Source organism: Triturus cristatus, chromosome 12 (genome assembly GCF_964204655.1).
Source record: "Triturus cristatus chromosome 12, aTriCri1.1, whole genome shotgun sequence".
Classification (NCBI taxonomy): domain Eukaryota; kingdom Metazoa; phylum Chordata; class Amphibia; order Caudata; family Salamandridae; genus Triturus; species Triturus cristatus.
Window position 1 is genome coordinate 695,103,027 of NC_140595.1, and position 21,448 is coordinate 695,124,474.

A 21,448-nucleotide genomic window follows, 5' to 3' on the forward strand; every position below is an offset into this window, starting at 1 on the left:
AGCTGGTTTAACGATCAAGGCCAGCAAGTGCCAGATCGGGCAGGGGTCGGTAGTGTACCTTGGACACTTGGTGGGTAGGGGAGCGGTGCAACCCCTCCAGGCGAAGATCGAGGCCATCATGGCCTGGGAACCCCCCAAGACTCAGACTGAGGTCCGAGCAATATTGGGCCTCACCGGATACTACCGCCGCTTCGTGAAGGGATACGGTACCATCGTGGCCCCCCTCACGGAGCTCACGTCCAAGAAACAACCTCGACGGGTAGTCTGGACGGAGGCTTGTCAGCAGGCCTTTGTGAGACTGAAGCAAGCCATGTGCGAGGCCCCGGTCTTAAGGGCCCCAGACTTTTCCAAGAAGTTCATTGTCCAGACAGATGCATCGGAACATGGCATTGGGGCAGTGTTATCGCAACTCAATGAAGAGGGTCTGGATCAACCCGTGGTCTTCCTATCCCGGAGACTACTTCCCAGGGAACAGAAGTGGAGTGCAATAGAGCGTGAAGCCTTTGCAGTGGTATGGGCTCTGAAGAAGTTGCGGCCATACCTGTTTGGCTCGCACTTCCTAGTTCAGACCGACCACAGACCCCTTCGTTGGCTGATGCAGATGAAGGGGGAGAATCCCAAGTTGCTAAGGTGGTCTATCTCCCTACAGGGAATGGACTTTCAGGTGGAACATCGGCCTGGAGTGGACCACGCCAATGCAGACGGTCTCTCAAGGTATTTCCGCCTTAGTGATGAGAACTCCCAAGGGGTTGGGTAGCTCTCCCCACTTTCAGCTGGGGGGGACGCGTGTTAGACCTGTCATTCCTTTGGGTGGTCCCTCCTCATCATTATTTATTTTGTCCCACTTTTGCCTCAAACCCTGTTAGTATTTTTCCTTTTTGGGAACCACCAGACTTTTTAGTATTGATGCAGATTCAGGGAGCCATTTTATCTACCCCTGGAACTTCTGTCTGAGGGCCTGAAACACAAAATGGTGGCCACCCATTGTCACCTGTGACATAACTGGAACCTACCAGCACCTTCCAGAACATTCCAGAACCCTGTGACAGTGTGAGGCAGGTTTAGAATGTTGGGAAGGCATCTCCAGGTTGGCAGTTGGAGTTGGCAGTTGGCACCTGACTGGTGAAGAGAGAGGAGCACAGAACTGAAGGAGGAAGGAGTGAGGCAACAGGGGTGGAAACTTGTGCCTGGAGTGGGGTCCAGAAACCCACCCTTGATACTAGTCCCTGCTGACTGAGCCCAGCCTGGAGCCCTGTGTGGGAGAAAGCAAGAAAAACCATCTTAAGGACCTGGACAGCCGGAACAGGCCTTAAAAGTAAAGAACAGCAAGTTCCTGACCTGGTTACTGGTAACTTCCTGAAGTCCGACGAGAAGCCTGAAGACCTGGAGCCCGAGGTGGAGAAGCGGCGCTGACTGGAAAGCAGACGTCGTACCCGGAGCCGCCAGAGGTCGAGAGAGGGCGCCGACGGAGGTCGTGGGGACACCAGAGGTCGAGGAGGAAGTCACCTGAGGTCGAGTGTGCGGCGTCGACGGGGGAGTGAAGTCCGCCCTCCGGAGTCGCCGGAGACCGAGGTGAAGCGTGCCGGAGGTCGGGAGTGGAGATCGCACTCCGGAGCCGCCGGAAGTCGACATCGAGCCAAGGCCGCCCGACGTCATCGAACCGGAGCCGCCCGAAGTCGACATCGAGCCAAGACCGCCCGACGTCATCGAACCGAGGCCGCCGACATCGAACCGGAACCGCCTCCCGGCGTCGACAAGAACTGTCATTGAGCCGAGGCCGCCGACATCGAACCGGAACCGCCTCATGGCGTCGACACGACTCCGGCGGCGTCGGAACTTCATAAAAAGGGCAGTAAGTGGAATAGAGGGCGCCTAAGGCCCTGTGAAGCCCTAAGAGACCATCCTAGAGGCTAGAGAGGTGCTGGAACCAGTTTGATAGTGCCAGGGGTGAGCTGAGACTAATACAGAGGGGTTGTGTAGTGTGGGAGAGCCAGATCTCTAGATTCCCCCTTGATCTACCTCAGTTTAGGCCTCAGCCTTGTCCAAGCCAGGTAGTACACCCCGCAGGTCATCCAAAACTCTACAAGCTGGGATTGGGCCAAATCATCCCATAGTACCTCAGGAATGTGAACTGATTTTCAAGTGTCACTGTTGGCTTTTATTATTTATTGAGAGCACTGTATTTATTGTATTCATCCTATTTATTGCCTCACAGTATTTATTGCCTCACAGTATTTATTGTTTCACAGTATTTATTGTCGCACAGTATTTATTGTCTCGCAGTATTTATTGCCTCATAATATTTAATTGCCTTTTATGTAATGCACTTATATTTATGCCTTGATTATTTATGATCTACCTTATTTATTGAATCGTTGAAGTATTATTTATTTGACTTACCCTTCCACAGGAAAAGCCTTGTGTACTGTGATTGTATTATTATTTATTTAATCAGCAACTAAGAGAAAAGAAGATAAAGAGATATATTTTCAGTATAATTTTTAAGGTGTAGTGTCGTTTTTGGAACGGATGCACGCATGGTTATGGTGTGGGTATGACGTATGCTTAGCACGGTGCCTGACCCCTGACCACTCGAGCCAAGCTACCACAGTGTATGTCTGGGAGAACACCACCACCCTTCCGGTGTGGGAGTGTTTTTCTAACAGGAAGTGTAAGGCTTGGCAGGGGGGTTTAAATGCCAAGTCAATATGGCAGTGTGACATTTCGCTCAGGCTGCAATGGCAGGTCTGGCACAAGTTTTAAAAAGCTACTTAGGTGGTTGCATAATAGGTGCTGCATGCCCAATGGTAGCATTTAATTTACAGGCCTTGGGTATTTAGTATAGCAATCTACAAGGGACATATAAGTAAATTAAATATGACATTTAGGTATATGGCAATCAAAACATGTTTAGAGTAGTGAGCTTAAGCACTTTAGCACTTCTTTAGCAGTGATAACTTGTACAGTGTCCTAAGGCCAACAAAAGCAAAATGCAGCAGAAATTGGAGGTGATAGGCAAAACGTTTGGGGGAAGACCACTTTAAGACTGACAGGTCTAATATGACTCCTCGATAAAGTTAGTAAATCTGTTCACGGGGTTGCTTTCCTGTGTCCAACTCGACACCACACATGGGCAAAGGTTGACTGTCTGCAGGAATTTGTACACAGGGCCTGGCCATAGGCCATGTGCAACATGTGGTTGCTTGCCTGAGAGGGGTTTGACACAGGACCTGGCCATGGACCTGCATGACTGGGGGTTGGCTTTGTGTATGGTAATATAATATTACTTTACGTTAAATGAAAAACTAGAAATTCACCCAAAAAAGGTTAAATTGATGTTTTAATAAGGAATTGTAATTATATCTTACTTTATGTTAAACAAAACTTTGAAAATCACTGAATAAAACAAAGTTCAAAGTAGTGTTATAGATAGGTGATAATTATATCGACACCGTAACATTTTAAACCTTAAAAATAGACTCGAATTCACTAGTTATCATGCAACCACCATGCACTGCTAATTACTAGAGATGGGGGAATATTCCGTTCAACCCGCGGAATTAGCAGTATTTTGGTGACTCCGCATTAGTCTTGTAACATGGAGCTCCCGACAAATTCTGACAATCATCGCGTGGCGGAATTTTTTCAGTAAGTTGGTGAGCTTGAGTGAGCGTTGGCATCCCTTAGCACAATTTCTGGCCACTAGAAAGATATCCTGCAAGATTTTTCTAAGGCTGCTGGTTGCGACGGTTCACAGTCAGAAGTATGCCGCTCGAATAGAAAATCTACACGAGCAGCAGCAAAATCAGCTTGAGTACTTGATGGTCTTGTGTTTAAACAAATATGTAATGTAGCACCACCTTTCTTAAGTAGAAGGAATAGGTAAATCTAATTGAGATATTAAAATTAACTCTCCCAGTTAGTACACGTAGGGAAAGATTGTACAACCCCTTTACCTCCACCCTCTCCTCCTGTAAATCTCGCTTTGGGATGGGATACAACTGATAGGCATATCTCACGGTTCATTCATCCACTCATTGAATTCACTTTCTGCAAAAGCTGGGAAAATAATAATTAAAATCATCTGTTACTATGAATAGAACGTCAAGGAGCAATTCCCTCATGGATTTTATTAACCTAAGCAGTTCCATCAAAGTACGATTTTTAGTTCTTTAGACGCCAAAATTGGTCTAGCAAGACCTATTCTAAACACTACACATGCCCCACAACACACTAAACACCCCACAACACACATCTCACAATACACAACACACACCCAACAATATAGACTTATGTATTTAAAGGAGCTTTTGGTCAGCCCTCTTCAGCCATTTATTGCTTTGGGTGAGTCCCCTTCAAATATTGCCTGCTTGATCTGCCCATCACAATTTAATCAGTGCCTGCCATATTGCAGATGAGCCCCAAAACCAACCCTCCATCACTGATCTTGCATTTACTGTCACCATCTAACAACTTTTAACCACAGTGCTAGTTTAACCATTAAACACCTGATGAACTTTCTAATTTGACTGCTGTCCCCTTGCCTGGCACACCTACAGGCTTTATTACTTCCAGGCAAGGCAACACAAATGTCTGCAAGCCATACTAGAATGGTCATTTCACAGTGAAGTCACCTCACCCATCTGCTGATCATAGCTCAGGAAGCCTGAAACTTTAACATGTGAAGCATGACACTTCTAGACCAATACAAAAACAATAATAAAAAGGAAAGAAACCTGCCTGTTTATGAATAATCATGTGCTTCAGTAAGAGTGACACAGAGAATGTCTTGGTGTGTGTATGCAGCACAGGTATTGCACCTTCTTAAGAGCAACCATTTGAGGTTGATTTGCTGTATGTATGGCAGAAGCTAGGGAATGACTGTATCCATATGGGGTCATGAATTGTTATATGGATAAGACAAATGATGCGAATCTTAAGACTGTTTTAATACGTGGAAAACAATGCTTGATTCAGATGTGCTTAAGTGAGCACAACTAGGCTGCAGTTGGCATGACTAAAACTCCACTAACTTGCATTACAGTCATTCACATTTGCAGAGCAAAATGTATGTTTATTTTATGTCAACAAGCTTTTCCTCATTTATGTGTCTCCCTTTGTATGTTTTTTCCATTTCAGAAAATAAGCAAAATAAAGGCTTCAGCAACTGTCTTATGCATTTGGCAAAACATAACTATTAATTTGTGTTCCTCTTGAGTATGCCACGTCCAGGATGTTCCTGTCTTTGTGCCTTTCTAGGTTCTTTATTTGAGCCCTTTTTATGGGTCATTCATTGCTTCAACTAGTTATTGTAATGTTGTGTTACATAAATGTCACGTAATTTCCTTCTTTTTCTATATACACCTCATTCATTAACATGCAGCAAAGTAGGTGGTCCTAGATGTATTTTATGTGATGTATGTTGTGTATTCGAATAGTGATTTGTATCCTTAATATGCATCTATTTTTATCCATCACTATGTCATTTCTCATCACTGATTGTGTGATTTGTTTCTTTGACTAGAACCCTATAAAGGATGCTGTTTTTGTGAAATGTCAGGTGTTTTCCCTAGCTTTCTGTGAAGGCAAACTCTATGTTGGTCCTTTTGCTTACCTATACTTAGTTCTGGTTGCTTGCTTTCTTTACAGTTTGACCTTATGTTAGTTGTCTTGCATTATTTGATTTTGACTTATTATGATTGCTGATTCTATAATAAACTAACTAAGGACTTTATGCCTTCTGTAATGATCTTACTTTTTAGTAGACTTTATGGCTTTGACTTTGAATCTTGTCTCATGAAGGTTTTCTTTGATGGCATTGGACTAAATCTAATGAAGACATAGGCGGTCAAGATCCTGTGGGCCAACCCTTTAACTGGTTAATTAGAAGTGTTGACATTATGATCAGTACAAGATTCCTGTGGGTATGAAGTTGTGCTGTGTATAAGACCACCAATCTTCACCTAATAGATGAAGGTTTCTCCATCCTCATGGATGAGCTTTTTAGGACCTCTCCAGGAATCTCCTCAGTACATCCGTGCACCAGTCTTAACCCACGAATACAACATGTGACCCAAAGCATAGTCTGCAGAGTTCCTTTAATGGTCTGCAGGGCATGGTAGAAAGTGTGCCACAATGCCTCATCGACCAGATGGTGGTCACTCTTCTCACTGGGTCTGAGAATGTACTAACGTTTACACTAATATGTAAGGCACCAAGGTAAGCTGATACATTCCAAAATTTCTTGTTAATAATCCTTCTCTTCATCTCTTGCATTCACAACAGTACATGGACCAATAAAAACAAATTCCACCTTGTTGGAAGTGGGGGTCCTTATCGCTTACCGCTGCCACCAAATGCTGGAGGCGGGAGTCCCCCACCCATCGCTTCAACTTTAGGCTAACTAAGGACACTGTCTGAGATAGCCTTGCTCACCCCCTTAGTAGCTTGGCATGAGCATCCAGGCTTATCTCCAAGGCACGAGTGTACAGTATGTGCAACCACGCTCACAGCAACCCAATGATGTCACCACAATTAGACTCCACATGAGTTTTGATAAAAGGAGTATAATCTTTATATAAGAAATTATACGATACGAAGACACGATACAAAATCAACATTTAAGAATGGGCAGTATTCTTTCCAGTGGGTTCGTAGGTTCTAATCCCAACCACCGCTTCTAACCAACAGTTAAGCTCACTTCTAACCGTTTCCCAAAAGGTTAGGAGAGTCGTATTGCTAGAATCACACACATTGCAAAAGGAAACAAATACTGCAATGCGTAACGATATTCTGTTGTACTGTGCAACAGAGAAACAATGCCGTACGAAGCGCCACAGTCATGTACTTTGCAATTGAAGGAATAATGCAATGCGTATCACCACCAGCATGCCCTGTACCAGGAAGAAACAAAGCAATGCGTCACTCTACAATCCTGTATGGTGCAATGAAGAAATAATACACTGCGCCACATTATAATCAGATACTGTACACTGAAGAAATAATGCAATGCGCCACGTGACACTCAGGTAATCTGAAAAGGGAAAAATAATGCATGGCGCAGCAAGCATGTAGTTCATAAGGCACAAATTAGGTCAGGCGTCATACAACAGTTTGATAGTTCGTTAGCAGCAATAATGCAAAGTGTAATACGACAGTTTTAAGTGCTCCATTAACAGTGCCCCCGTTATGGATCAAATGATGACACAAAAGTACTGCTTCTCACTCCGGCCCCAGAACTGCCCCTCCTTGGGTCAGCACGGGCCGAGATCCGAGCCGAAGCAACGCCTTGTGCAGCTGACAGAAGCGAGAGTCTGAGAAAGTGTCCCTCCGGGCCCGCACTCCACCCCAGGTGGTGATCCACGTTACCAGGGGGGCGCGACCCCACTCTCGTCTCCGATGTCAGCGACTTGGGCCTTGATCCAGAACTCCGTCACGGGGTCAGCAGACTCGGCCCAGCGGCTCAGCTCCTCCGGGGCTGCCGGTCCGGGCGCTGCTGGTTTACTCCGAGGGCCCAATGACTTGGCCCTGCTTCCGGCGTTCTCAGTCAACACCAAGATCCACCCTCAGCACTGTGGAGACTTTCATTCAAATTCGGTGCACACCCTACCCAGGCCCTCCTCACCAGCGCCTCGGGCCGCACCTCAACACGCACACCGCATGTCCGAGACTCGCCTCTTCTCTGGTGCCCACGATGACCTTCCGCTCTTCACCAATGCCCCGCTTGCACCTCGACACGTACCATGCGCGTCCGAGTTGGAGTCTCCCGGTGCACATGATGTCCAGGCGCTCTTCACCAACGCCCTGGCTGCACCACGACACGCACTCTGCGTGTCCGAGTCTCACCTCTTCTCCCGGTGCACACGATGTCCAGGCGCTCTTCACCAACGCCCTGGCTGCACCACGACACACACTGTGTGTCCGAGACTCACTTCTTCTTTTGCTGCACACAATGCCCAGGCGCTCTTCACTAACACCCTGGCTGCACCACGACATGCACTCTGCGCGTCTGAGTCTCACTTCGCCTCCCCGTGCACACCATGACCAAGCGCTCCTCACCAATGCCCCGGCCTGCACCACGACACGCACCCAGCACGTCCGAGACTCAGCTTACAACTGCGTGCCCACGATCACAAGGCACAACTTCTGAGGGTCTCAAGCTGCAAAAGCACGTGCACACCGCGTTGCTTGGGACTTCTCCGGAAACTTTTATGATCCTGTGTTGCCAAACAGGGAGCCAGCTCACCTTGGGTCCTTGGGGTTACAAGACACAGCACAAAGCACAGTCTTCTTCAAGCAGGGCGACCCAGCACAGTCCCAACAGCCTCTCGCTTAGTTAGAACAGCAAACTGCAGAGCAGCCCCAGATCACGAAGCAAGGATTGGTCTTTCCACAGCAGTCTCTTCAGTTGCTACTTCTTTAGCAGAGGTTCCTCTTGACCACAGAATGGGTCCAAGCCTTTTCAGTTTCAATCCATATCTGTTCCATTCCAACGTTCAGGGGCTTCAGCTCTCATAGTTATACCCCTTAATGTCTTTGAAGGTTGTTTGTGCTTAATTGTCCCTGACCCCTCCCTAAATCAGTTCTGGGCGTCTCTCTTCCAGTGTCACCTCTCTCCCTTTGATACTGAGGGTCTGAATCCTTAATCACTCAGCAGGAGATGGGTCAATTGGTTTATAGCATCAGCCCAACCCTTTTCACCTCCCGGGTTTCTCCTCCCCCTACTCTCCAGATGCACGGCAGCCTGGTGCCATCTCAACCCCTCCCTGGGTCAAGACCTCTCCCAGCTCCTCTGACCTTTCAGTTTCAGACAGACAATCCACATTTCAGCAGAGACACACAGAAATTCCTAGAGCACAAAACTCAGTCACTTTCTAAAAGAGTGGTTTCTGAACACACAGTGACAAAACCACCTTCACAGAAAGATGTGTTATGACACTGTGAGTTCATACATACTTAACTTCAACCTCTCCATTATAAACTGTCAGGAAACTAGGCTAACAAACACAACACCCAGCCTCCCCCATTCTGTCCTATGGGCAGGATGGCCTTTCAGCAGTGAAAATGAAATGGAGTGTTTTTCAGAACATAGCACACACCTCAGTATATGTTCTGCTTTTACTTACAGTGCACTCTGCCCAGGGGCTACCTGGGACTTACCACAGGGGTTCCCAATGTGTATCTAAAAGGGAAATTCAGGCCTGACAAGTGGTTGCACTTGTCAGGACAACATGCTAACTTAGCACTCTGAGTGCAGGCCCTACACTGCAGGCCTGAGTTCCCTTTTCTGTGCGCATTTGCATTACTAGTCCTGGCACACACAGTGCACATCACTAGGGATTTTACTAGTAAGACAAACATACCAATCATGGCCAACCAATCACCGTTACATTTTACATAGGGTACACTGGTACTTTGACACTGATCAACAGTGGCAAAGTACCCCAAGCATCTAAATTGCAAAGGAGACAGAGGCAAAAAAATCAGGGGTAATCACGCCAAGATATGCTAGGTCTAACACACCTCATCTGTAACAAATCGGTGCTTAAATTGGGAAAAACTATTGTGGGTCATTTGTGTCTCATTGCATGTTTTCTTTCTTGCAAGAGCACTCTTTGAGTTACTGAAACATTTCACTTCTGCCATAAATTACAATCTGGAACCGGTGGCGGTGTTCTTGTACTTGCCCATATGAAAACACCTGTAAAACTGAAACCCAAATATAACTCATACACACTGTTAGAGGGAACGTCTGCTGAACAAACACCAAGAAAACAAGTTGACAAAGCAATATGGTTTTTAATGCATTAATTCAGCTAGGAAGATCAGCCAGGCTGTGGAGAGAATGGAATCAGATGTCCAAAGCACAGCTCAAAAACAGCAGTTTATATACTTTCAAACCACAACAGAAAAAGGTTACAAGTTCAATATTTACGTCAGAAACATACAAGATAAAATCAGCAGATACACCAAATTCTCAGAAACAAAAGGACATATATGTGGCGGCCACATTGCCCTCGCCTCTCATGATTAGCAGAAACCCCATCTGTAGGTTCTCTGTTCTCGAAAATGTAATAATATTAACAACATTAAAGATATATTGTCTTTCTGCACAGTGAGTGATTATATCTTGCTCGATGTGGATTACCCACACTTACCTGACATTTTGTATGTGGTTTCTTCAAGCAAGCCTAGCTGTTAAGTTTGAAGTATGGTTTTCAGTAAAAGAGGGCATGTACGTCACCATGTTCCTAGCCAGAATGTGCACCGGGTTGGTCCATCCTGTGTACGTACTTAATCTTTGGGTGCACAATTACAAAAGAACCAGGCCCTAGTGTGATTGGCACACTTCAGCCTGTCTTTCTAGTAGATGGAGATTGTGGTGACCTATTTCTGTAACCTCTGTGCTAATCACTGATGGTTTCCTGAGTCTGGAGAAAGATGTGATCTATGTTTGGTGCAGTAGCTCAACTTATTAACCGCAAGATGTTCCTTGACCTTTAGCGTACAATGTGACCTATGTATTTCTGCTATACTGTTTTTTTTTTTATAGGGGCCTAAAACTAACCTGAAAGCTTTGTATGGAGGTCTCAGGCCTCAGATCTGTTTGGGTCGTAGTATAATGTATCCCATTTTTCCCTGCATCAACACTCAGCAGAAATACACATGCCTCTTATCTTGTGCACAGTACATGCCAGAAAGCACACAGTGCTACACACACGAGAATTGAAGGTGGAGACAGTGAACACAGTCCTCCAGAATTCAAAGGCTTCCTTTATTTGAAGAAATGTGCTCCCCTCTAAAAACATATATACAGCAGGTGAATAGTAGACAGCTCTTCTTTTTGCTGTTTTTTTTTATCTAAAGTATGACTCTCACTTTTTTAAAGTCTTTGTGAAAGGAGTTTAAAAATGCTGAAACTTGCAGTAGCTCTATGTGAGCTAGGTTAAAGTACTCTACGTATAGCTAGGCCAGGGGAGTACCTTTCAAAATCAGACCTTTGGCCCATGTCATGTCATACTTGATATGGTGAACAGTGGCTGGTGATTAGGGTTACCCTACACAGAGAACTCTCAAATCCCTCACACTAGCTAAGTCTGCACTTTCACAGAGTAGCAGTCTAAGACTTAGAAGCTGCCCATCATTATGTGTGCTGGAGCTGCGCCGCCCTCTCTGAAAGCATGTAGAGTGTCTATCAGGCTTAGCAAGGGTCAATTTTATGAATACTCATCATGTCAAGGTCAGTGTAGTGTTCGGTTTAAAGCAACACACGCAGGGCTTCATCACGATCTTGGCGGACAGGGTTACTCCATCACAAAAGTGACGATATCCAGTCCGACAAAGTACAAGCTCCATAGGATATGATAGAATTGTATTTTGATGGACGGGATATCCATCACGTTTGTGATGGAGTAATCCTGTCTGCCAAGATCGAAATCAGGCCCTTAGTCAATTTGAAGAAACAGCTTTAATTGAATCTAAAGAGAGCCCTTGTTGTTCATGTGCTACACTAACTGTCACTGATTGAATTCCCATGAGCCTCAAAGCAAACATGCATCAGAACTCCTGGCACAAGACCATTCACATTAAAAGGTAAGCGTACACAGCTACATACACATTACATACAACAGGCATCCTGGCATTTTGTATGCATTAAAGCATTGGTACTGGCAGCCTAAGCCAAGGTATGCCAAGATGAAGGTCTCACAGCCTTGATGCAGTGACCTCAGCATCCTGGCAAAGCCCTATCAGATCCTTCTCCTTATTACAATATGGACCATCACTGATAGTCAGCTCATGGTGTTGAAGTGTCCAGAGCTATTTGTCTATCAGTGACGCCTCACACCACCCACACCCAACTGGTCCTAGAGCAGGGTGAGAATACCAAGACTCACAGACCTCAACCCACTGTGTGATGAGTTAGAGGAGGTCCACTTCTCATTGTTGACTTATAGCAGGAGTAGGCAAAGACAGGGGGTGTCAGGATCTTCTATTTTTTTCTTCCCGCCTGTGCCATCAGGCTTCTCCCTCCCACCATCTGTGCCTTCTCTGCAGCGACCCAGTAATTGCTTTATTGAATGTTCGTGTGTGTGTGTGTGTATGTATGAATGTACGTGTATTTGTGTGTGTATGTTGTGAATGGGTGAGTGCAAGTGTGTGCTTGTATGTGCTTATGAATTGATGGGTGTGAATATGTGTGTCATGCATGTGTTTGTGGATGGATGGGTGAGAGTTTGCATGTGTGTGTCTGCTTGTGAATGGATGAGTGTGAGCTTGTGCATGCGTGTGGGCTTTTGAATGGATGGGAGTGAGTGAGCGTGCCTGTGGATGGGTAGAATTGAGTGTACACATGTGTGCCCTCCACACTACTTCTCTAAATTGCCATCTAAGACTTCTCAGACTGCCAGCAACATTCACACCAGCAGTCACACAGTGGCTGAAGTACTCTCCTGTCAGACTCAAACCACCTCTAATATTTACCTGACTAAAGCATGTACTTGCAGCTAACTATAGGGAAAATGTAGATCCACAGCGTTCCGGTACATGGTAGAAAAATGCACAGTTTGCTGTGGCAGAGCAAAGGCAAACGAGTCGTGCCTTGCATGAGAACTGTATTCGAGACACACCCATTGTTACAAATGTCTACTCTTAACAACTAACCAAGAGTAAGCCATATCAATGTGTGATTATGTGGAAGGTATATGTGTTATGTGTGGAAATATCTCACTGTATTCCGCTTGCCATTGGTTGCGTCTGGTTTCAAATTATGCTAGCTACCAAGCTAAACAAGGCAGTGGCGGTTCCTCCGCTAGGGCGCAGGAGCGTCGTCCCACTGCTTTGAGCAGTGGAAAGGAAAGGCAATGTAAAATGATAATAACTTTTAGTTATTATAATTTTATGTTAGCTTCGTTTGTGGGTGGATGCGCAGGGCTGCTCTGATCACGGAGCAGGGCAGGGGTGGAGTGGTTTGCCCACTCAAGTTTGCACATTCCCTGTTCTTCATGCAGGCTCCATTACAGCCTGCACCTCCCATTACCTGGTTGAGCGTCCAAACAGGATGCCCCAAACCTACTACCCGCGACTCATGCCAGCCGCGACTGAAGCCAGGCCACACTACTTTCTTTGATTTGCACTTCCAGTGACGTTTGTACAGTTCTCACTGTTTAGTGCCAACTTTGGCCAATTTATTAGCTGTTTCTCTATGTGCCACAATGTTGTTTCGGTCCTGCTCTCACGCCAACTCGCTGTGCTAGAAATAGGTGCTTGACACCGCCATTTGCATTGTTCGGCATGGCGTAGCCCCCCTTTGGGTCGCACGGTAGCCCACTGTGGCGTTCAATAAATGTGGGCCAGAGCGTGTAAAGGTAATACCTGCGTACTGCCACATTGTCTGTCAGCGGCTCTGCCCCTTGCTTCTGCCACGCTCCCCAGCTATTCCGGGGGTAACCAGAGTATATTTCTTCCCGCTTCCACCACACGTCACACCGACTTCATTTCTCTGATACCAGATCCTGTTGAAGAGAGTCTCAGGGGCATATCAACAAGGGCTTTATCTCTGTTTTTTTGGCTTTAAAAGCCCAAAAAGCAGAGATAAAACTAGCGCCCTATCAACAACAGGGTGCTAACATGCAAATTTGCATGTTAGCACCCTTTTACTCTACGCTTCCCCTTGCATCTCTAATGAGATGCAAAGGGGGCGTTCCAGAGTAAAATAAGAGGAGAAATGTCGCTAAGCGACATTTCTCCTATTATCAAGAATATCGCTAACCCTGTTAGAGACAAAAAAGCAGCGCTAACCGCGGTTAACGCTGCTTTTTTACGTCTGGTATTTTTCTGACTTAGCCATGATATCCTATGGGAGGAGGATATCATGGCTAAGTTTGCCTGTCCCTATCAACAAGGTAACGTGAGATTATCGCTGGGTTTCCAGCGATAATCTCACGTTAGCCTGTTAGCGTGAGGATTTTTATCACTATTGAGATAAGCGTTGCTAATAGCACGCTATCTCAGCGATAAAAATTCACGCTAGCCGGCGATAATTATCCTAGCGCTAAGTGCGCTTAGAGATAATTATCGCCGGTTGTTGTTGATATGCCCCCAAGTTTCTCCCCATGTCATAGAGATTTCTCCGGGGAATAGACTCGGGCTTTTTCACCCCAAAAAGTAGCAGAAATGCAGTAAAAGAGAAATATTGCGGGAGGTTTAGCGAAAGAGCGGCGTGGGGCAATTAGCCGCCCACCTATGAAAATGTACTTTCATTAATTGTGGTATATAAAAAAATTATCGCCATTTTAAAAACATGCTTTTACTTTTCTACAAAATGAAGCACGCCCGAGCGAAAGAAAATCAAACAAGAGTTGTTTGTCGCTGTCACAACGAATCAAATGCAATGACGATGATACTGAGAGCTATTTTTACTTTCACAGAGCTGTGCCAACGGAAGGCGCCAGCAAACTACTCCCGGTTCTACTTCCCGTATTACTTTGATGGCTCCATGAGATGTGTGACCCACTGCAACAAGGGTGTACCAGATGCGATTAACTGCAACCATGGGGAGTGCAGGCTCCTGAGAACAGGACCCCAGTGCCTGTAAGTGCAAGAGATGAGATAATAGTGTGACTTGCGTGATTGCTGTATGTTTCACTGAGATAAGTTTCTACATAGATAGTGACACACAACAATGCTAATAACGATAACGTGGTTTTATGTAGTGCTTCGTACCACACTCCTGCACTTTCTATTCACTGTAAATAACTGGTGTTATTGTTATCCAAAGTAATGGTACTCGATTGTATCGACCTCTGAGGGATGGAAGGCTGAGTAGGCCTTCTTACCATTCTTCGAACTCGTGGTCTGCGAATGGCCAGGTAAAACATACCATTTTTGTTCCTTAAAAACAAGGATATATTTTGAACATATTAATTTCACATGCAATGGTTTCCTTGCTCTACTCTCCTGGTTCGCTCCGATGATATTGAAAGAACCCTTCCTTGCCTTTTCAAATCAGAGCTTTGATAACAATTTGTGGACGCTTTAGATTTTCCAGGTAAAATATGGTTGATCCTCAGAGTTTCCCTCTTTGTCATTTCCTCCTTCCGTTCCCACTGCCAATAGGAGGGAGCTACCAAGTCCCATTGGCTGCTCTGAGAGCCATTGTACTTTTAAAACATAAAAAATATAGCAAAAACAAAAGTTGATGGACAGAATGCAGAACAATGTCATACATTGACCCCAGTACAGAGATCTGGGCCTAAATCCATCTTTTTTTGCTCACCATGCCGTTTCAGTTTGAACCCAGCCATATGCAAATCAGTCTTGACCCTGTACCTCATGGGAACAGTCCAGCCCGAACTGCCAAGCCAGGTCCTCCCTGGACTGGAAAAAAGCATCCTAGGACTGGTTTCGGGGTTTCACCACTCTTCAGCCAGGATAGCTTGATTCCAGTGGCATGGAGAGCACGGGACCCACGTCTGGGCATACCCTTCCCACTCGGGGTGACAAATGCAAAAACAAAAGTTGATGGACAGAATGCAGAACAATGTCATACATTCACCCCAGTACAGAGATCTGGGCCTAAATCCATCTTTTTTTGCTCACCATGCCGTTCCAGTTTGAACCCAGCCATATGCAAATCAGTCTTGACCCTGTGCCTCATGGGAACAGACGAGTCCGAACTGCCAAGACAGGTCCTCCCTGGACTGGAAACAAGCATCCTAGTACCGGTTTCGGGGTTTCACCCCTCTTCAGCCAGGATAGCTTTATTCCAGTGGCATGGAGAGCACGGGACCCACGTCTGGGCATACCCTTCCCACTCGGGATGCGATTAACTGCAACCATGGGGAGTGCAGGCTCCTGAGAACAGGACCCCGGTGCCTGTAAGTGCAAGAGATGAGATAATAGTGTGACTTGCGTGATTGCTGTATGTTTCACTGAGATAAGTTTCTACATAGATAGTGACACACAACAATGCTAATAACGATAACGTGGTTTTATGTAGTGCTTCGTACCACACTCCTGCACTTTCTATTCACTGTAAATAACTGGTGTTATTGTTATCCAAAGTAATGGTACTCGATTGTATCGACCTCTGAGGGATGGAAGGCTGAGTAGGCCTTCTTACCATTCTTCGAACTCGTGGTCTGCGAATGGCCAGGTAAAACATACCATTTTTGTTCCTTAAAAACAAGGATATATTTTGAACATATTAATTTCACATGCAATGGTTTCCTTGCTCTACTCTCCTGGTTCGCTCCGATGATATTGAAAGAACCCTTCCTTGCCTTTTCAAATCAGAGCTTTGATAACAATTTGTGGACGCTTTAGATTTTCCAGGTAAAATATGGTTGATCCTCAGAGTTTCCCTCTTTGTCATTTCCTCCTTCCGTTCCCACTGCCAATAGGAGGGAGCTACCAAGTCCCATTGGCTGCTCTGAGAGCCATTGTACTTTTAAAACATAAAAAATATAGCAAAAACAAAAGTTGATGGACAGAATGCAGAACAATGTCATACATTGACCCCAGTACAGAGATCTGGGCCTAAATCCATCTTTTTTTGCTCACCATGCCGTTCCAGTTTGAACCCAGCCATATGCAAATCAGTCTTGACCCTGTACCTCATGGGAACAGTCCAGCCCGAACTGCCAAGCCAGGTCCTCCCTGGACTGGAAAAAAGCATCCTAGAACTGGTTTCGGGGTTTCACCACTCTTCAGCCAGGATAGCTTGATTCCAGTGGCATGGAGAGCACGGGACCCACGTCTGGGCATACCCTTCCCACTCGGGGTGACAAATGCAAAAACAAAAGTTGATGGACAGAATGCAGAACAATGTCATACATTCACCCCAGTACAGAGATCTGGGCCTAAATCCATCTTTTTTTGCTCACCATGCCGTTCCAGTTTGAACCCAGCCATATGCAAATCAGTCTTGACCCTGTGCCTCATGGGAACAGACCAGTCCGAACTGCCAAGACAGGTCCTCCCTGGACTGGAAACAAGCATCCTAGTACCGGTTTCGGGGTTTCACCCCTCTTCAGCCAGGATAGCTTTATTCCAGTGGCATGGAGAGCACGGGACCCACGTCTGGGCATACCCTTCCCACTCGGGGTGACAAATGCAAAAACAAAAGTTGATGGACAGAATGCAGAAAAATGTCATACAATCACCCCAGTACAGAGAACTGGGCCTAAATCCATCTTTTTTTGCTCACCATGCCGTTCCAGTTTGAACCCAGCCATATGCAAATCAGTCTTGACCCTGTGCGTCATGGGAACAGTCCAGCCCGAACTGCCAAGCCAGGTCCTCCCTGGACTGGAAACAAGCATCCTAGGACCGGTTTAGGGGTTTCACCCCTCTTCAGCCAGGATAGCTTGATTCCAGTGGCATGGAGAGCACGGGACCCACGTCTGGGCATACCCTTCCCACTCGGGGTGACAAATGCAAAAACAAAAGTTGCTGGACAGAATGCAGAACAATGTCATACTTTCACCCCAGTACAGAGATCTGGGCCTAAATCCATCTTTTTTTGCTCACCATGCCGTTCCAGTTTGAACCCAGCCATATGCAAATCAGTCTTGACCCTGTGCCTCATGGGAACAGTCCAGCCCGAACAAATCCCCTTTGGTATCGCTTTGTTCACCCTAAGTTGGCAGGATATGCCCAGACGTGGGTCCCTTGGTCAATTTGCCACAGGATTCAAGATAGCCTGTCTGATGAGGCTTATGAACCCGAAACCGGTCCCAGGATGCTTGTTTCCGGTCCAGGGAAGACATGGCTTGGCAGTTCGGGCTGGACTGTTCACATGAGGCATAGGGTCAAACTGATTTGCATATGGCCATGTCTGAACTGGGGTAGTGGAGTGAGTTAAAGAATGATGATGGATTAAACCCAGATCAGTTGACTGGGGGTAAGTGTTGATTATCCCCTTTGGTTTCACTTTGTTTGCCCTACTATTGCGAACAAGGAACGACATTCTGCACTTACACAGTTTCAATTTTTTCGCACGAAGCACGCATTGCGTGAGGTATTGGGAGAGGAGCTGGCAGAGCCTATGGAGTCCCCTCCTCTATCCCTTTTACTCCGATCTCAATCCCCAGTCAGGTTGGTCTCTAAACTGTATGTTTCGGTCTTACAAACTAAGATACACAAAGGCTCGGTTGGCTTGGCAAACCAACATTGGGGAGCACCTCTCGGACGCCATTTGGTTTTATTGCTGCGAGGTCACTAGGAAAATCTCTTTAAATGGCAGGCATAGACTAGAACACTTTAAATTCCTCAATAGGGTTCATTATACGCCAGAGCGCTTGCACAGGTATGGGTTGCGTGAGTCTGACTGCTGTGATTAATGTGGCTGTCCGGGTGCGGGTTTTTATCATCTGGCATGGTCATGTCCCCCTGTGGCGGAGTTTTGGATTCAAATCTGCGCAACTCTGACTGCTATAGTGGGCTCCCCTATCACTCCTAATCCACTATTAGCCCTACTGGGTTATACAAAACCCATGCAAAAAAAAAATGCGTAAGTTGGTAGCCATGGGTCTTCTCTTTGCTAAACGTCGGCTGGCAATGTGGTGGATGCTGGGGACTTTACCAACACTGGCCGAGTGGGTAAGAGACATGGTGTACTGCAACACCCAGTTAGATGTGTACAACGAGCTGCTCCCACCTTTAAGTTTTTGGGGCCTTTTCGCTCAATATCAGGAAGTCATTCGTTCTGCCGACGGTGCACAGACAAACTAAAATTGTGTGTATATAATTTACAATTTATCGGCTGTATCATTATAGCTGTGTAGCCATTGACTCATGAGATGCAAATGTGGGGAGGTTGCTTATTCAACTAGTATATGTCCCTCTGGAGAGTACGCCACTGTTGTATTGATGATGCTCGGTACAAGAAAAGTTAACTTTCCCTCTTCCCCCCCCTCTATATTCCTTCAGTAGAACTTTGTGCTTTGTGCGTGACCTGTATATCAATTTTTTTTCTCTCCTTTTTTACTGTAAAAAGTGAATGTGTATTTTGTGTTTTTTAAAAAAGTTCAATAAATAAATGAATTTAAAAAAAACTGTGAAAAGAGCTTGTTAAAGGGCTGGTCGAATCAGATTGAGTACTGGATTTACTAATGGAGTGTGCGGGAGTCTCTGGAGGCATGCCATATGTAGTCCGACAAACAGCAAAATTATGGTAACACTTTGTTGGAATGGCCTTGAAGCAAGCCCCATTTCTCTGGGAACTCCTGGTATGGACACCGATGCCGATCAGACAAATGATGGACAGTATGTCCTTTCAAGCATTAAAGTAGGGTGGATCTGCCCTACTTGGAGACTTATACCCCGTGGAGATTTTAATAACATTTGAAGAAGCCTGCAAAGAATTTGCACTCGGGCTTGAGCTCTTCTTGCATCATGCTGGACTAGCCGAGGTGGCCAGGATGACCTGGCCCTCTTAATCAGGCATGCCCCAGCGTACCCATACCCTGGGAATCTTGCTGTCATGCAGTGTGTGAGCTGATGCAGCGGGTTCCTGCCGCAGTCCTGTGTGGCCTGGCAAAAAGACATAGGCACATCATCGGATGATGGGGGCTGGTCCTGCATCTGTAAACTTACCCACACAGTTTGTTATAACACCCGCTTTAAGCTAATACACTATAATTTCCTACATAGGACTTCTCGAACCCCCAAAGACCTTCACTGCAGAACCCCGACTTGGTCTGACATTTTCCCATGCTGTGGATCAGACTTTCTGCAACTGGCCTGGCACTGTGAGATGGTACAAGATTACTGGAACTGGGTGGTGGCAGAAGTAAAGAGGACGACTCACCTTAGAATAGAACACACACCTCTGAGTTGCCTACTACTAACAGTACACTTTTACATGTCTTCCTTTTGAATACCAATCACCCGTATTGGCATTAAAGCTTACTTAGAGGTGATTTACTAATATTTAAAAGGAGGATTAGGCCTTTGAAAAGGGGTTATTTTGGCAGGCCAAATTGGCAGTTTAAATCTCCACAGAGAGGCTACAGTGGTAGGCCTGCAGTCATGTTTGTAGTGTCAATGCAGTGAGTGGCACAGTTGGCGCTGCAGTCCTCGGGTGACATTTAGCTGACAGGCCCTGGGTACACTTTGCATCATATACTAGGGACTTATAGGTGAGTTAAATATGCCAATTAGGAGTTTTGCCCATTTCAACATGATTTAGGGGTCACAGGATATGCACTGGGACTTGGTTGACAGAGTTCCTGTGTACAGAGTCCAAAAACTCATCAGCATTGGTTAAAACAAATGGAAAGGATCATGCAGAGCGAGGGATTTTCCTACAGGCTGGCACCTCATTATGCATCTTCCTAATCCCTTTGTTCAGCACCTGTTCATCTGGTCAATAGATAAACCCGAATGAGAAAGAAACAGAGACCGATCCTAGAGATCCTAGAATCGAGAATGTGGAGATCCCTTAACTTAACCACAATCTGAGGTTTTGAATTTATTTAATGCAGGTTGCTCTACTCCTGAAAATTACATTATATATACTTGCCCTCAATTGACAGTCACAGGGGCATGAGGTAAGAACATCCACTTCAGCTACTACCATCTAAATTAACTACAAACTTACTCTTTTTCTATGAGCCTAAATTAACCTAATGGCTCCACTCCACACTGTACAAAACTTGTAAAAAAATATCAATGAGTGCTGAAGGCTTTAGTAGTGTTTATTTTTGTAGAAAGAGTGTAGATAGTTTGGGTAAATTAAATGAAATGAAAGATAAATGGGCTTGGGCAATGTCATAGCGAAGTGTTTAAAATAAGAAACATCTTGAGCAATGGTTGCAAACATTGTTGCTTTGAATGGTGCAGGCTTTTGAAATAAGCTATAAATTACAACAAACAAATTGTTAGACTGATAAAATCTGAAACAAATTGGAAGATATGCATTTATACAATAGGTTGTGTATGTTATTGGCATGTGCATGTCACACAAACTGCCATTTCAATGACAACATAGAGCTTTCAGTAGTTTAGGGTTGAATTTCCAAATTGGTTCCATTACAATGTAGAAGGAGAAAGGTGTTCTAAGCCAACGAAAAAGTGTTATAATGGAACCTCTACTTATAGTGCCGAACAATGACTTTTCTGAGAGTGGAAAAAGGATACTTCTAACTGACAAGTTGATATCACTTAGCTACTCATTGGTTTGCTGCAATACTTAAGGTGCATGAGTGTCACACTCCTCTTATATAGTTTCTGTTTTAGGGGCATATTATCAAGAAACGGCGTTAAAATTATTGCCGCTTTAGCGGCAGAAAACTGCCGCTAAAGCGGCGATAATGGGTTTGATAATATGCCCTTGAGAATTCCCATAGAAGCCCATGTTCTGGTGTCAACATGGGCTTCTATTGGAATTCTCATGGGCATATTATCAAGCCCATTATCGCCGTTTTAGCGGCAGTTTTCTGCCACT

At 45.4% G+C, this 21,448-nt stretch overlaps 1 protein-coding gene across 5 annotated transcripts in view; it reads left to right on the forward strand.

Moving 5' to 3' along the window:
• The window catches only part of LOC146780115 (mucin-3A-like), a 268,570-nt gene that overhangs the window by 222,716 nt on the left and 24,406 nt on the right, over positions 1 to 21,448 (forward strand). For all 5 annotated transcript variants that reach the window (XR_014972097.1, XM_085638057.1, XM_085638058.1 and 2 more), the window contains exon 9: positions 14,427 to 14,589. Coding sequence is in view for 4 of the 5 variants with exons in the window: in XM_085638057.1 (XP_085494183.1) it covers positions 14,427 to 14,589 (163 nt within the window). In the remaining variant the exon portion in view is untranslated. The remainder of the gene's footprint in view (positions 1 to 14,426; positions 14,590 to 21,448) is intronic.